At 40.9% G+C, this 16,797-nt stretch overlaps 1 protein-coding gene across 1 annotated transcript; it reads right to left on the bottom strand.

Moving 5' to 3' along the window:
* Positions 1 to 15,328: 15,328 nt before the first annotated feature.
* LOC109273296 (dnaJ homolog subfamily A member 1-like) lies at positions 15,329 to 16,575 on the bottom strand. Its single transcript, XM_053888582.1, has 2 exons — positions 16,267 to 16,575; positions 15,329 to 15,694 (listed from the first exon to the last, which is right to left on the bottom strand). The coding sequence occupies exons 1-2, from the start codon at positions 16,573 to 16,575 to the stop codon at positions 15,329 to 15,331; spliced, it is 675 nt and encodes a 224-aa protein (XP_053744557.1).
* Between the last annotated feature and the right edge of the window lie 222 nt (positions 16,576 to 16,797).

The following is a 16,797-nucleotide window of genomic DNA, read 5'->3' as shown; positions in this document are numbered from 1 at the left end:
CATGAGTTCAAGCCCCACATCAGACTCTGTGCTGACAGCTCAGAGCCTGGAGCCTGCTTCAGATTCTGTGTCTCCCTCTCCTTCTGCCCTGCCTCTGCTTGCACCCTCTTTCTCTCTTAAACAAACACACAAACAAACATTAAAAAAACCATTCTACTAAAGAATGAATGCGTTAACCAAGAAATTAGACAGGAAATTTAAAAGTACATGGAAGTCAATGAAAATGATAACACAACAATCCAAAACCTCTGGGACGCAGCAAAGGAAGTCATGAGAGGGAAGTATATAGCAATCCAGGCCTTCCTAAAGAAGAAATAAAGGTCTCAGATACACAACTTAACTTTACACCTTAAAGAGCTGGGAAAAAAACAGCAAATAGAGCCCCAAACCAGCAGACAATGGGAAATAATAAAGATTAGAGCAGAAATCAATGATGTCGAGATTAAAAAAAAAAAAAAAATAGAAGAACAGATCAATGAAACCAGGAGCTGGTGGTTCTTTGAAAGAATTAACAAAATTGATAAACCCCTAGCCAGATTGATCAAAAAGAAAAAGGAAAGGACCCAAATAAATAAAATCAAGAATGAAAGAGGAGAGATCACAACCAACAGTGCAGAAATACAAACAATAATAATCGAATATTGTGAGCAATTATACACCAATAATGAGCAATCTGGAAGAAATGGACAAATTCCTAGAAACATATAAACTACCAAAGCTGAAACAGGAAGAAATGGAAAATTTGGACAGACCCATAACCAGCAAAGAAATTGGATCAGTAACCAAAAATCTCCCAAAAAACAAGAGTCCAGGACCAGATGGCTTTCCAGGGGAATTCTACCAAACATTTAAGAAGAGTTAACACCTATTCTTTTGAAGCAGTTCCAAAGAATAGAGATGGAAGGAAAGTTTCCAGACTCATTCTACAGACCAGAATTACCTTGATCTCAAAATCAGACAAAGACCCCACTAAAAAGGAGAACTACAGACCAATTTCCCTGATGAACATGGATGCAAAAATTCTCAACAAGATCCTAGACAACTGGGTCCAACAATACATTAAAAGAATTATTCACCATGATCAAGTGGGATTTATTCCTGGGAGGCAGGGCTGGTTCAATATCCACAAATCAATCAATGTGATACATCACATTAATAAAAAAAAGAATAAGAACCACATGATCCTCTCAATAGATTCGGAGAAAGCATTCGATAAAATACAGCATCCCTTCTTTTTTTTAATTTTTTAAAAAATGTTTATTCATTTTTGAGAGAGAGAGAGACAGAGTGTGAACAGAGAAAGGGCAGAGAGAGAGGGAGACACAGAATCCAAAGCTGTCAGCTGTCAGCACAGAGCCAGATGCAGGGCTTGAACTCACAAACTACGAGATCATGATCTGAGCCGAAGTCGGATGCTTACCCCACAGAGCCACCCAGGCACCCCTACAGCATCCTTTCTTGATAAAAATCCTGAAGAAAGTAGGGATAGAAGGATCATACCTCAAGATCGTAAAAGTCATATACAAAACACCCACCACTAATATCATCCTCAATGGGGAAAATCTGCGACTTTCCCCCTAAGGTCAGGAACACACCAAGGATGTCCACTCTCACCACTGTTACTCAACATAGTGTTGGAAGTCTTAGCCTCAGCAATCAGACAACACAAAGAAATAAAAGGCATCTAAATCAGCAAGGAGGAAGTCAAACTTTCACTCTTTGCAGATGACATGATAATCTATGTGGAAAGCCCAAAAGATTCCACAAAAAAACTGCTAGAACTAATCCATGAATTCAGCAAAGTCTCAGAGTATAAAATCAATGCACAGAAATCGGTTGCATTTCTATACACCAATAATAAAGCAGCAGAAAGAAAAATCAAGGAGTCGATCCCATTTACAATTGCACCAAAAACCATAAAATACCTAGGAATACACCTAACTAAACAGGTGAAAAATCTATACAATGAAAACTATAGAAAGCTTATAAAAGAAATCGAAGAAGACACACAAAAAAATGGGAAAATATTCCATGCCCATGCATTGGAAGAACAAATATTGTTAAAATGCTGATACTACCCAAAGCAATCTACATATTCAATGCAATCCCTATCAAAATAACACCAGCATTCTTCACAGAGCTAGAACAAACAATCCTAAAATGTGTATGGAACCAGAAAAGACCCTGGAAAGCCATAGCAACCCTGAAAAACAAAATCAAGGCTGGAGGCATCACTATTCTGGACTTCAAGATGTATTCCAAAGCTGTAATCATCAAGACAGTATGATACTGGCACAAAAAGAGATGCTTAGACCAATGGAACAGAATAGAGAACCCAGAAATGGACCCACAAACGTATGGCCAACTAATCTTTGACAAAGCAGGAAAGAATAGCCAATGGAATAAAGACAGTCTCTTCAGCAAACGGTGCTGGGAAAACTGGACAGCGACATGCAGAAGAATGAACCCGGACCACTTTGTTACACCATACACAAAAATAAACTCAACATGGATGAAAGACCTCAATGTAAGACAGGAAGCCATCAAAATCCTCGAGGAGAGAGTAAGCAAAGACCTCTTTGACCTCGGCTGCAGCAACTTCTTTCTCAACACGTCTCTGGAGGCCAGGGAAACAGAAGCAAAAATGAACTATTGGGACCTCATCAAGATAAAAAGCTTCTGCATGGCGAAGAAAACAACCAGCAAAACTAAAAGGCAATCAACAGAATGAGAGAAGATATTTGTAAATGACATATCAGATAAAGGGTTAGTATCCAAAATCTATAAGAACTTATCAAACTCAACAGCCGAAAAACAAACAATCCAGTGCAGAAATGGGCAAAAGACATGAATAGACACTTTTCCAAAGAAGACATCCAGATGGCTAACTGACACATGAAAAAAAGCTCAACATCACTCATTTTATCAGAGAAATACAAATCAAAGTCACAATGAGATACCACCTCACACCAGTCAGGATGGCTAACATGAACAACTCAGGCAATGACATGTTGGCAAAGATGCAGAGAAAGAGGATCTCTTTTTCACTGCTGGTGAAACTGAGGCAGTCATTTTGGAAAACAGTACGGAGTTTCCTCAAAAACTTAAAATTAGAACCACCTTACAACCCAGCAATTGCACTACTATTTATCCAAAGGATACGGGTGTGCTGTTTCAAAGGGGCACATACACCCCTATGTTTATAACAGCCCTATTGACAATAGTCAAAGTATGGAAAGAGCCCAAATGTCCATCAACAGATGAATGGATAAAGAAGATGTGGTATATACATACAATGAAGTATTACTCAGCAATCAAAAAGAATGAAACCTTGCCATTTGCAACTACGTGGATGGAACTAGAGGGTATTATGCTAAGCGAAATTAGTCAGTCACAGAAAGACAAATATCATATGACTTCGCTCATATGAGGACTTTAAGAAACAAAACAGATGAACATAAGGGAAGGGAAGCAAAACGTACATAAAAACAGGGAGGGGGACAGAACATAAGAGACTTTTAAATACAGAGAACAAACTGAGGATTGCTCGAGGGGTGGTGGGTGGGTGGCGGGGGATGGGCTAAATGGGCAAGGCACATTGAGGAGGACACTTGTTGAAATGAGCACTGGGTATTTTATGTATGGGATGAATCACTGGATTCTACTCCCGAAATCATTATTGCACTATATTCTAACTTGGATGTATATTTAAATAAATAAATAAATAAATAGGAAAAAAACGTTCAAAATGTTACACAACCATCACCACCCTCCATCTCCGGAACTTTTTCATCTTCCCAAACTGAAACTCTGTATCTATTAAAGAAAACAATTTCTCCCTTCCCCCAGCCCCTGTTAACCACCATTCTACTTTCTGTCTCTAGGAATTTGACTCCTCTACATACTTCATATAACAGAACGGTACAATATTTTGTCATTTTGTGACCGGCAAATTTCACCTAGCATAATGACTTCAGCTACATACCGCCTTTCTCTATCCATTCAAACACAATGGACACTTGGGTTGCTTCTGTCACAATTTTGTCTATTGTAATGTATAAAAGTTTCAACTTTTCATCTCTTTTTTAAAAGTTTATTTATTTATTTTGAGAGAAAGAGAGTGAGTGTGGGAAGGGCATAGAGAGAGAGGGAGAGAGACAGAATCCCAAGCAGGCTCTGCACTGTCAGCACGGAGCCCGATGTGGAGCTCGAACACACGAAATGTAAGATCAAGACCTGAGCCACAGCCAAGAGTCCGATGGTTAACCAACTGAGCCATCCAGGCGCCCCTCAACTTCTCATCTTTATGAATTCTTGTTATTTTCTGTTTGTTTTTTTTTTTTTTTTTGATCCCCATCCTAATGTGTGTGAGGAGGTATCTGTGGATATTGTTTGCATTTCCTAATGATTAGTGATGTTGAACACCTTTCATCTTGTTGGCCCTTAGCATATCTTCCTCGGAGAAATGTCTATTTAAGACATTTGCCCATTTTTTAATCAGGTGGGGGGGGGGTTGTAGTCATTGTTTTGGGGTTGTAGGAGTTCTTTATATATTCTGGATATTAATCCCTTATCGGATATATGCTTTGCGAATTTTTCTCCCATTCTGTGGGTTGCCTTTTCACCCTGTTGATTGTGCCCTTTGACGCACAGAAGTTTAAAATTTTTATGCAGTCCAATGTATCTATTTTTTTCTTGTGTTGCCTCTAGTTTTGGTCTCACATCCATATAGCCCTTAAAAATGGTTTTGTCACATATGAGTGCCTACACAATGTATTGTTTTGTTTTCCTTGTTTTAGAGAGTCTTTATAAAAAGTGTACCGTAGGGGCACCTTTGGCTCAGGTCATGATCTCACGGCTTGTGGGTTCAAGTTCTGCGTCACGCTCTGTGCTGACAGCTCACAGCCTGGAGCTTGCTTCAGATTCTGGGTCTCCCTTTCTCCCTGCTCTTACCCCAGCTTGCACTGTCTCTCCCTCTCTCTCTCATAATAAATAAACTTAATAATAATAATTTAAGGGGTGCCTGGGTGGCTCAGCTGGCTAAGCATCCGACTTCGGCTCAGGTCATGATCTCACGGTTTGTGGGTTCAAGCCCCGTGTCAGGCTCTGTGCTGACAACTGAGAGCCTGTAGCCCGCTTTGGATTCTGTGTCCCCCCTCTCTCTGCCCCTCCCCTGCTCGTGCTCTATCTCTGTCTCTCAAAACTAAATAAATGTTAAAAATATTTTTTAAATAATTAAAACAATTTTAAGTGTATTAGCCTCCATGTGGTCATTTAAGAAGTCCTTTTTTTTCACTCATCATTATATACCCAGATTCATACCTATTGTTATTATATATTATTTTCATTGTATGAAATTTCAGAGCTGTATATTATTCCCCTGTGTGAATATACCAAAGTTTATTGATTCATTTTCCTACCAATGGGTATTACATCCGTCCCAGGGTCTTGTCACTCTGCACAATAATCAGTGAACACCTTCATAGTGTCTCTTGTTCATGTATATAAGCGTCTTCTCATTGGACCATAGGGTATAGAGATGTTCAAATGTACAAAATAATGCCAAATTACTTCAAAGTAGTTGAATCAATTTACATACTCACCGGCAATGTTTATGAGTTCTCATCAATCTATATCTTCTCTAACACTCAAGTACAGTGAGTGAGATTTCTTAATTTTGGTCAATCTCATGGATGTCAAATGGTATCTGCTTGTGGTCTTGATTTGCATTTCCCTGATTATGATGGAGATTGAGCATCTTTTCAGGTACTTATCAGCCATATGTATTTTCTCTTTTGTGAAATGCCTATTCATGCCTTTTGCATATGTTCTGATAGGTCGATCTTTTTCTTGATAGATTTGAAGACATCCTTTATGCATTCTTGATAGCAATCCTTTGTTTAGGTGCATAAGTTATAAATATTTTCTCCCTTTTTCCCTCATTTTTTTACAATGTCTATTGTTGAATAAGTGTTCTTAGTTTAAATGCAACGTATAAATCTTTTCTTTTATAATTAGAGCTTCTTGGCATCTGGTTTAAGAACTCTTTCCCTACTCTAAAATTAGAAAGATGTTCCCTACATTGTTTTCTAAAAGTTTTCAAGTTTTACTTCTGGCATTTACATCTGTAATAGACCCAGAGTTGATTTTCATATTGATCTGAAGAAGAGAGGCAGTTTATTACATTTTGCCCCATATGGATAATCTATTTGTCCAAGTCCAATTATCGGCAAGTATCAGAGGGAGCATAGCAGAATGTGAAGAACAGATGAAGCACTAAACGGGGCTGGAAAAGGAAACAAGGCCTTGGGCCTGAGGGAAGACTGCAGTGGATCCTGAAGCTTCCTTAATGTTAACTGCCAGGTGAGAGGAGACTGCTTTCTCACACATTGTCATATGAGGATTTGGTACTAGGAGCTGTTACACACATGGTGTCCCAGCAGGAAATGTTGTTGGACACACAGAATATCAACAATTAGCAATCTATAAAGGACGAAAGTCTTGGATCGTGTAATTGAGCTGCCGAGCCAACTCTAGAAGCCAGTATCTGGCACATAGTAAATCCTCAACAAATGTTTTGGAATAAGGGAATGAATGAACACATACTCCACCCAGGACCACTCCCTGTGCTTCCCAACACCTACTTCTTTTCTGCCTCCGTATCTTCGTATTTCGGTTCCCTCTACCTAGAATGCCATTCCCTCCCCATAGACTCACCTAGAATGCTACCGTATCCCTAATGCTTATCCCAACCCCCAAAGGCAAATGTGATTTCTCACTCCCTTGAATACACATAGTTCTTTGTACTCACCATAACTACCTTTTTAAATTTTGGGCTTTTAATTATTTATGCCTAGTCTTGCTCTCCAAAAGATTTAGAGGCGCTTGTAAGAACACAAAAACAGAGGGCCTCAGTTCCGGCAGTGGTGGGGGCAAGTCTCGTTTTGCAGTCAGACCGCGGCACACCTTGCTGCCCGAATGGGCAAAAAGAGCCTCAGCAGACAACTGGACTGAAGGAAAAAGAGGCCAAGACTCGACAGCAGAGCACATGCAACACACATAGGGAACACTCCCTGAAGGGCCAGGTCCCGGGGAACAGGGGACATTGCACCGCACGGCACTACAGGACCTCTTCCTCATAAGGCAATTATTGTTAAGGGCAGGAGAAGGAGTTAACTTTCCTAACACCCAGAAACAGGCACAGAGAGTCAGACAAAATGAGGAGACAGAGGAATATGCCTGCCCCAAATGAAAGAACAGGAACAAACCACAGCAAGAGGCCAAAGCAAAACGAATATAGGTAATATGCCCAATAGAGAATTTAAAGTATCAGGTGGCTCAGTCAGTTGAGAGTCTGACTCCTGATTTCAGCTCAGGTCATGATCCCAGGGTTGCGGAATCGAGCCCCTCATGGTGCTCCACGCTCAGTATGGAGCCTGCTTAAGTTTCTCTCTCAATAAATAAATAAATAAAAATAAAATAAGTTAAAAAAAATTCTCTCTCGGGGCGCCCTGGGTGGCTCAGTTGGTTAAGCGGCCGACTTCGGCTCAGGTCACGATCTCGCGGTCCGTGAGTTCGAGCCCCGCATTGGGCTCTGTGCTGACAGCTCAGAGCCTGGAGCCTGTTTCAGATTCTGTGTCTCCCTCTCTCTGACCCTCCCCGTTCATGCTCTGTCTCTCTCTGTCTCAAAAATAAATAAACGTTTAAAAAAAATCATTTAAAAAAAAATTCTCTCTCTCTCCTTTTGCCCCTCTCCCTGCTATCTCTCAATTTCTAAAATAAAAAATAATAATAAAAATAAAGAAATGATCATAAAAAGACCCACTGAACTTGAGAAAAGAGTGGAAAACATCAGTGAAACCCTTAACACGGAGATAAAAGGAACCAATCAGAGATTGAGAATACAATAAATGAAATTAAAAATACACTTGATAGAATAAAATACACTTGACAGGTTAGTTGAAGCACAAGAATGAATTAAAGACCTGGGAGACTGAATAATGGAAAGGAACCAAGGTGAGGAAAGGAGAGGAAAGAAAATTATACAAATTGAGAATAGTCTTCAGGAACTCAGGAACTCCATCAAGTGTAATAACATTCCCTATTATAAGGATCTCAGAAGAAGAGAGAGATAGGGGGCAGAAAACTTATTTGAAGAAAAAATAGCTGAAAATTTCCCTAATCTGGGGAAAGAAACAGATCTCCAGGAGGCACAGAAATACCCCAAAAGATACCTCCAAAAATTCAACCCAAGGAGGTCCACACCAAGACACAGAGTAATTAAAATGGCAAGAAGTAGGGTGCCGGGGGGCACCTGGGTGGCTCAGTCGGCTAAGCATCTGACTCTTGGTTTTGGCTCAGGTCATGATCTCACAGCTTGTGGTTTTGAGCCTCATGTCAGGTTCTGCACTGACAGTACAGAGCCTGCTTGGGTTCTCTCTCTCTCTCTCTCTGCCCCTTCTCTCTCTCTCTCTCTCTGAAATAAATAAGAAAAAAAAAAAGAGTGGGGTGTCTGGCTGTCTCAGTTGGTAAAATATGTGACTCTTTCCTTTTTTAAAGTTTATGTATTTATTGTGAGAGGTGGGGAGAGGCAGAGAGAGAGGAAGAGAGAAAATCCCAAGCAGGCCCTGCACTGCCAGCATAGAGCCTAATGTGGGGCTCTATCCCTGGAACCATGAGATCATGGCCTCAGCTGAAATCAAGAGTCAGACGTGTAACCAACTGAGCCACCCAGCCACCCTGAGAACATGTGACTCTTAATCTCAGGGTCATGAGTTCGAGCGCACTTTTCACATAGAGCTTACTTAAAAATAAATAAAATGGCAAAAAGTAACAAGAAAGAAAAAAATCTTAATCAGCAAGCGAAGAGAAAACAGTTACAAACAAGGGAAACGCCATGAGGCAATCATTGGATTTTCCAGCAAAAACTTTGCAGGCCAGAAGGGAGTGGCATGGTATATTCAAAGTGCTGAAAGGGAAAAATCTACGGCTAAGAATACTCTATGCAGAAAGGCAATCATTCAGAATAGAAAGAGACAGAAGGAGTTTTGCAGACAAACAAAAACTAAAGGAGTTCATAACCACTAAGCCAGTCCTACAAGAATGTTAAAGGGGACTCTGAGTGGAAAGGAAGACCGTAAGTGACAGTATTTGACAAAGTAAAAGTATGCAAAAGCAGTAAAAATAAACATTTCTGTAAAAATCAGTCAAGGGATTCACAAAATATAAGGATATGACGCCTTATATCAAAAATGTGGGAGGAAGAGGAGTAAAGAATGGGCTTTAAACTAAGTGCATCAACTTAATACAGACCGCTACGTGCAGACGAGGTTACATACAAACCTAATGGTGACCACAAATCAAAAACCAGTAATAGATATGCAAAGAATAAAGAGGAAGGAACCCAAGTGTATCGCTAAAGAAAGTCAACAGACCATGAAAGGATCAGAGAAAGTGAACAGAAACAACCACAAAACAAGGCGCAAGATGGCAATAAATACATATCTATCAATAATTACTTTGAATAAATGGACTAAATGCCCCAATCAAGAGACATAGGGTGAGAGAGTGTCTAAAGAAAAAAGACCCATCTATATGCTGTCTACAAGAGGTTTGTTTTAGACTGAAAGACACCTGCAGATTGAAAGTGAGGAGACAGAAAACGTTTATCATGCAAATGGATGTCAAAAGAAGGATGGGTTAGCGATAGTTCTGTAGAACAAAATAGACTTGGGGCACCTGGGTGGCTCAGTGGGTAATCATCTGACTCTTGATTTCGACTCAGGTCCTGACCTCACAGTTTGTGACAACGAGCCTCACGGTAGTCAGCATGGAGCCTGGTTGGGACTCTGTCTCCCCGCCCCCCTCTCTCTGCCCCTTCCCCATCCGTGCTTGCTCTCTCAAAATAAATACATAAACTTAAAAAAAAAAAAAAAGAACAAAACAGACTTTAAACAAAGACTGTAACAAAAGACAAAGAAGGACACTATATAATCATAAAAGGGACAAGTCAACAAGAAGATAATAACGATTGTAAATATTTACGCCCCCAACATGAGAGCACCCAAACACATAAAACAGTTAACAACAAACATAAAGAAAATAATTGATAGTATTACAATAATAGTAGGGGACTTTAACACCCCACTTACATTGATGGACAGATCATCCAAACAGAAAATCAACAACAAAACAATGGCTTTGAATAAGACACTGAACCAGACGGATTTCATAGATCTGTTCAGACCATTCCATCATAAAACAACAGAACACACATTCTTATCAAGTGTATGTGGAATATTCTCCAGAACAGATCACATAGTGGGTCACAAAACAAGTCTCAACAAATTCAAAAAGACTGAAGTCATGTTATGCATCCTTTCTAACCACAACACTATGAAACTAGAAATCGGCCACTAGAGGGGCACCTGGGTGGTTCAGTCGGTTAAGCAGCCAACTTCGGCTCGGGTCACGATCTCTCGGTTTGTGAGTTCAAGTCCTGTGTCTGGCTCTGTGCTGACAGCTCAGAGCCTGGAACCTGCTTCAGATTCCGGGTCTCCCTCGCTCTCTGCCCCTCCCCCACTCGTACTCTGTCTCTCGAAAATAAATAAACATTTTTTACAAGTTGAGAAATCAGCCCTTTTCCAGAAAAAATCTGGAAAGAGCCCAAATACATGAAGGTTAAATAACATGCTACCAAACAATGAATTAATCAAGAAAGAAATCAAAGAAGAAATAAAAAAATACATAGAAACAAATGAACAAAGGAAAGTGAGAACACAATGGTCCGAAACCTTTCCAATGCAGCAAAAGTGGCTCCAAGAGAGAAGCTTATAGCAATCCAGGCCTACCTCAAAAAAGCAAGAAAAATCTTAAATAAACAACCTAATATTACATGTAAAGGAGCTAGAAAAAGAACAAAAAAAAAAAAAACCCAACACCAACAGAAGGATGAGGCAAAAGATTAGAGCGGAAATAAGTGATATGGAAACTAAAAAAACAGTAGGATAGATCAATGAAACCAGACGCTTGTTCCTGGAAAAGAAATGATAAAATTGTACTCCTGAAACGAATATTACACTATATATTAACTAACTAGAATTTTTTAAAGTGTAGTTATTTATTTTGAGAGAGGGGGCAGGGAGGCACAGAGAGAGAGAGAGACGGAGACAGAATCCCAAGCAGGCTCTGTGCTGTTAGCACAGGCTTGAACTCACGAAACTGAGAGACCATGACCTAAGCTGAAATCAAGAGTCAGATGCTTAACTGACTGAGCCACACAGGGGCTCCAAACTAGAATTTAAATTAAGAAAAGAGGGGCGCCTGGGTGGCGCAGTCGGTTAAGCGTCCGACTTCAGCCAGGTCACGATCTCGCGGTCCGTGAGTTCGAGCCCCGCGTCAGGCTCTGGGCTGATGGCTCGGAGCCTGGAGCCTGTTTCCGATTCTGTGTCTCCCTCTCTCTCTGCCCCTCCCCCGTTCATGCTCTGTCTCTCTCTGTCCCAAAAATAAATTTAAAAAAAGTTGAAAAAAAAAAAAAAAGAAAAAAAAAAGAAATTAAGAAAAGAAAAAAAGTTAACAAAATTGATATACCTCTAGCAAGATACATTAAAAAAAGAGAGTAAGGACCCAAATAAATAAAATTATTAATGAAAGAGGAGAGAGAACAACCAACATCACAGAAATACAAACAATTGTAGCAGAATATCATGAAAACCTATATGCCAATAAATTGGACAACTTAGAAAAAATGAATAAATTCCTCAAAACAAAGAAACATAGAAACCATCAAAATTAGGGGCACCTGGGTGACTCAGTCGGTCCAGCGTCTGAGTTTGGCTCAGGTCATGATCTCATGGTTCGTGAGTTCGAGCCCCACGTCTGCCTGATTCCTGTCAGTGCAGAGTCTGCTTCAGATCTTCTGTGCCCCTCTCTCTGCCCCTCCCCTGCCTGCACTCTCTCAAAAATAAATAAACACTAAAAAAAAAAAAAAAAAAAAAAACCATCAAAACTAAAGCAGGAAGAAAGAAGATTTGAACACGCTGATCTCCATCAATGAAATTGAATCAGTAATCCAAAAACTCCCAACCAACAAAAGTCCAGGACCAGATGGCTTCATAGGAGAATTCTACAAAACATTTTTTTTTTAAATGTTTATTATTGAGGGAGAGAGACAGAGAGAGAGAGGGCGCGCAAGCAGGGAAAGGGCAGAGCCAGAGGGAGACACAGAATCTGAAGCAGGCTCCAGGCTCTGAGCTGTCAGCCCAGAGCCTGATGAGGGGCTCAAGCCCACGAACCGTGAGATCATGACCCCAGCCAAAGTCAGACGCTCAACCCACTGAGCCACCCAGGTGCCCCTGCCAGACATTTAAAGAAGAGTGAATATCTATTCTTCTCAAACTATTCCAAAAAATACAAGAGGAAAGAAAACTTCTAATTCATTCTATGAAGCCAGCATTACCCTGATACCCAAACCAGACAAAGACACTGCAAAAAAAAAGGGAACTACCGGCCAATATCTCTCACGAATAGGATGCAAAAATCCTCAAAAAAATATTAGCAAACTGAATCCAAGAATGTATTTAAAAATCATACACCATGATCAAGTGGGACTTATTCCCAGGATGCAAAGATGATTTCATATCCACCTAACAATCAACGTGATACGTCACATCAATAAAAGAAATAATAAAAACCATATGATCATTTCAACAGCAGAAAAAGCACCGGACAAAGTATAACAATGGTTCATGATAAAAACCCTCTGCAAAGTAGGTTTACAGGGAACATACCTCAACATAATAAAGGCCATGCATGAAAAACCCACAGCTAACCTCATGCTGAATGGTGAAAAACTGAGAGCTTTTCCCCTAAGATCAGGAACGAGACGGGGGTGTCCACTCTCACCACTGTTGTTCACCATAGTTCTGGAAGTCCTGGCCACAACACTTAGATAACAAAAAGAAATAAAAGACATCCAAATTGGTAAGGAAGAAGTAAAACTCTATTTGCCAGTGACATGATAGTCTACACAGAAAAACCCTAAAGACTCCACCAAATAACGACTAGAACTGATAAATGAATTCAGTAAAGTCACAGGATATAAAATCAATGTACAGAAATCCAGTGCACTCCTGTACATGAATAATGAAGCAGCAGAAAGCAAAATTAAGAAAACAGTCCCATTTACAACTGCACCAAAAGCAACAAAATATCTAGGAATAAACTTAACTAAAGACGCGAAAGGCCTGTACTACGTACGGAAACTATAAAATACAGATGAAAGGAATTCAAGATGACCCAAAGAAATGGAAAGACATTCCGTGTTCATGGGTGGGAAGGACAAAACAAGTTTTTAAAGATTTTACTTATTTATTTTGCTTTAGAATCAGTATATTTTCTAGAAAGTTTTTTTTAATGTTTATTTATTTTGAGATTGAGAGAGAGACAGATTGTAAGTGGGGAGGGACAGAGAGAGTGGGAGACACAGAATCCGAAGCAGGCTCCAGGCTCTGAGCTGTCAGCACAGGCCGCGCAGGCCTCAAACTCACAAACTGTGAAATCGCGACCTTGAGCGGAAGTCAGACGCTTAACCCACTGAGCCACCCAGGCGCCCCTGTAATCAGTATATTAAGGAGACATTCAAACGTTTCAAGAATTGCTTAATTCTGATATCCAGATTTAAGCTTATGAACATAACTGTTGAACATACAATTAAAGCTATTCACCATAATTTACTATACTACCAACATTAAATTGCAAGTTACTTCAGAGCGTAAGTTAAATGGTTTAAAGGAAGCCTGTAACATAGCTAAAAAACACCTTCCTATCTCATACATGCAAATTAACTTCTCCATGTCAATGCCTCTTCACTCTCAGTGACCCTGCTCCCGAAGTCACCACTCTGAAGCTTATCATGGTCCACAGAGAAGGAAAAAAAAGTGTAAACAGGACTGATTACACACACACACACACACACACACACACACACACACACACACACACATATATATATGTATGTTGAAAATGGCATAGCAGAAGGGAATGGAATTCTATAATTGCAAGCCCTCAAACAGCAGCATATTATAAACTCCTTCTTAAAAAGGTATCCTTTCTGGGACACCTGGGTGCGTCAGTTACTTGAGCGTCTGACTTTTGCTCAGGTCATGATCTCATGGTTCATGGGTTCGAGCCCCGCGTCGGGCTCTGTGCTGACAGCTTGGGGTCTGGAGCCTGCTTGGGATCCTGGGTCTCCCTCTCTCTCTGCCCCTCCCCAGCTCACACACACACACACACACACACTCTCTCTCTCTCTCTCAAAAATAAATAAACATTAAAAAAAAAAAAAGCAAAGTATCCTTTCTATCACTAATACCACAGACCAAATTACACGGCATGCCATCTTCAACGAACAGACAGTTGAGGCAACAGAAGAAATGCAGAAACATCACAATGAATCCCACTTAAGAGAACTACAGACCAACACTTTTCTACAAATTAAGTTCTTTTTCTGATTGCCAATTAAACACAAGTTTGTTTTTTTTTTAAACGTTTTTATTTATTTTTGAGACAGAGAGAGACAGAGCATGAACGGGGGAGGGTCACAGAGAGAGGCAGACACAGAATCTGAAACAGGCTCCAGGCTTTGAGCTGTCAGCACAGAGCCCGACGCGGGGCTCGAACTCACGGACCGTGAGATCATGACCTGAGCCGAAGTCGGACACTCAACCGACCAAGCCACCCAGGCGCCCCTAAACACAAGTTTTAACTGTACAGCTTAACAATTAAGGGTCATACGCTGAAGTCCATACATACACCTAGCATTTCAGTCTAAGCTGTTTCATGTCCATAGAGCTGAGATCAATCACAAGGTATGACGTAATAAATGCTAGGGGAGATTTTTTTTTTAAGCAGTTTTTACAAGTATGAAACTTACCTTGCACACTGAAGTCATCACACACACAGGGCAGAGTCAGAGCTTTTTATTTAAGTTTACTCTTCATTTAACTTTTAAAACACTACTATAGCTGAATATCTTTTTAATGTTTTTAAATGTTTATTATACTTTTTTGAGAGAGAGAGAGAGAGAGAGAGAGAGAGAGACAGAGCGCGAGTGGGGGAGGGGCAGAGAGAGGGAGACACAGAATCCAAATCAGGCTCCAGGCTCTGAGCTGTCAGCACAGAGCCCGACGCAGGGCTCGAACCCACAAACTGTGAGATCATGACCTGAGCTAGTCGGACGCTTAACTGACTGAGCCACCCAGGTGCCCCTATAGTTGAATATTTAAAGCAAAAGCAATAGCAAGTAGTGAGCTACAACTGTAGTCTTTCATTAACTCAATACCGCATATAAAATGCCAGCGGTGCTACTTACTGGCTCCATTAAGAGGTCTGACCGCCAAACACCACCCCTAGGATGATGTTCATCGTCCTCATATGCTTCTCCATTGTAATGGCGCCATCTTTCCTGATGTGGAGCAAAGTCCACCAGTCCTGCCTGGTCCATTTCATCAGTCTCTTCCACTTCCTTCCTCTCAGGTAGGAGTTTTTCCAGCAGAGAGAGTTTATCAGGAGAGAGAAAGTCATTGTCAGGAAAGTTTACCTCAAATTCGATGATCAGGTGACCCTTTTCACATGGTCTACGATAAATTGGCACGCCTTTGTCTAGCACACGCTTAACATCGCCGTACGTGACAATCTCACCTGGAATGAGAGGTGATGACAGTGGTTCTGTTGTCCAGAGCAGATGTTGGCTTTTGAAAGCCACACAAGGCTTCAACCCGCTGGATGTCCACACACATGGAAAGATCCTCTCCTCGCCGAGGAAAAACAGCCTGGTCCTTCTGATCTAAAACAGTGATGACATCTCCTGGTTCCAGAACCAGTTCTTGGTCTCCTTCACCATGGAATGTTTATCTTCTAGTCATCTTCCAGGCCTTTGTCAATATGAACTTCTAGAATCTTCTTTTCTCAAACTATCTCCCTTCCATTGCAGATTTTACATCGATCTTTAGGACCGATCCGTTCCCCATGGCCCTGGCACTCCATGCACACAGACTGAATTTGCTGAGTCATTCCAAGTCCTCCCCCCATGAGTTCTTATTTGCACTCCAGTGCCTCAGCAATTGGGACAACAGTCTTCCACTCCTTTCTTAACACCTGGGCCTTCACATTTGTCGCAAATCACATTCTTTTGAAAAGCTAGTTTTCCTGTTGCACCATTATGTAAATCTTCTAAGGTTACAGAGAGCTAATGCACGACATTTTAACCTCTCCTTTTCTCTGCATCCTTCGTCCTCCTCCAAAAAACCTATCAAAGATGTCCACAGGGGAGCCAAAACCACCACCAGCTCGGCCTTCTTTAATTGCCTGTTCTCCTCCTTTGTCATATAATTCCCTTTCCTTTGCATCAGAGAGCACTCCGTAAGCTTGAGAAATCTGTTTAAACTTCTCTCCTTCATTTGGATTCTTATCAAGGTGGTACTTCAAAGCCGGTTTCCCGTAAGCCTTTTCCATTTCTTCCTGGGTGGCATTGGGTTTGACCCCAAAACATAATAAGTAGTTTCTATCTCTCACCATTTTCTATAGCTGGTGAGAGGGCCAAGGCCAGTGTGGGGGAGCAGAAAAGAGTGCACGGCTGGGCACAGCTTGGGCGCCCACCGTTCCTCCACTTCTCACCGAGCATTCTGGAAAGCTCCCTAAAGATTTTATTTTCAAGTAGTCTCTACACCCAATGTGAGGCTTTAACTCACAACCCTAAGATCAAGAGTTGAATGCTACACCAACTGAGCCAGCTGGGTG

This window comes from Panthera pardus, unplaced genomic scaffold (genome assembly GCF_024362965.1).
Source record: "Panthera pardus isolate Hobbes unplaced genomic scaffold, ASM2436296v1 HiC_scaffold_23, whole genome shotgun sequence".
Lineage (NCBI taxonomy): Eukaryota > Metazoa > Chordata > Mammalia > Carnivora > Felidae > Panthera > Panthera pardus.
This window is presented reverse-complemented; position numbering and strand designations above follow the sequence as displayed.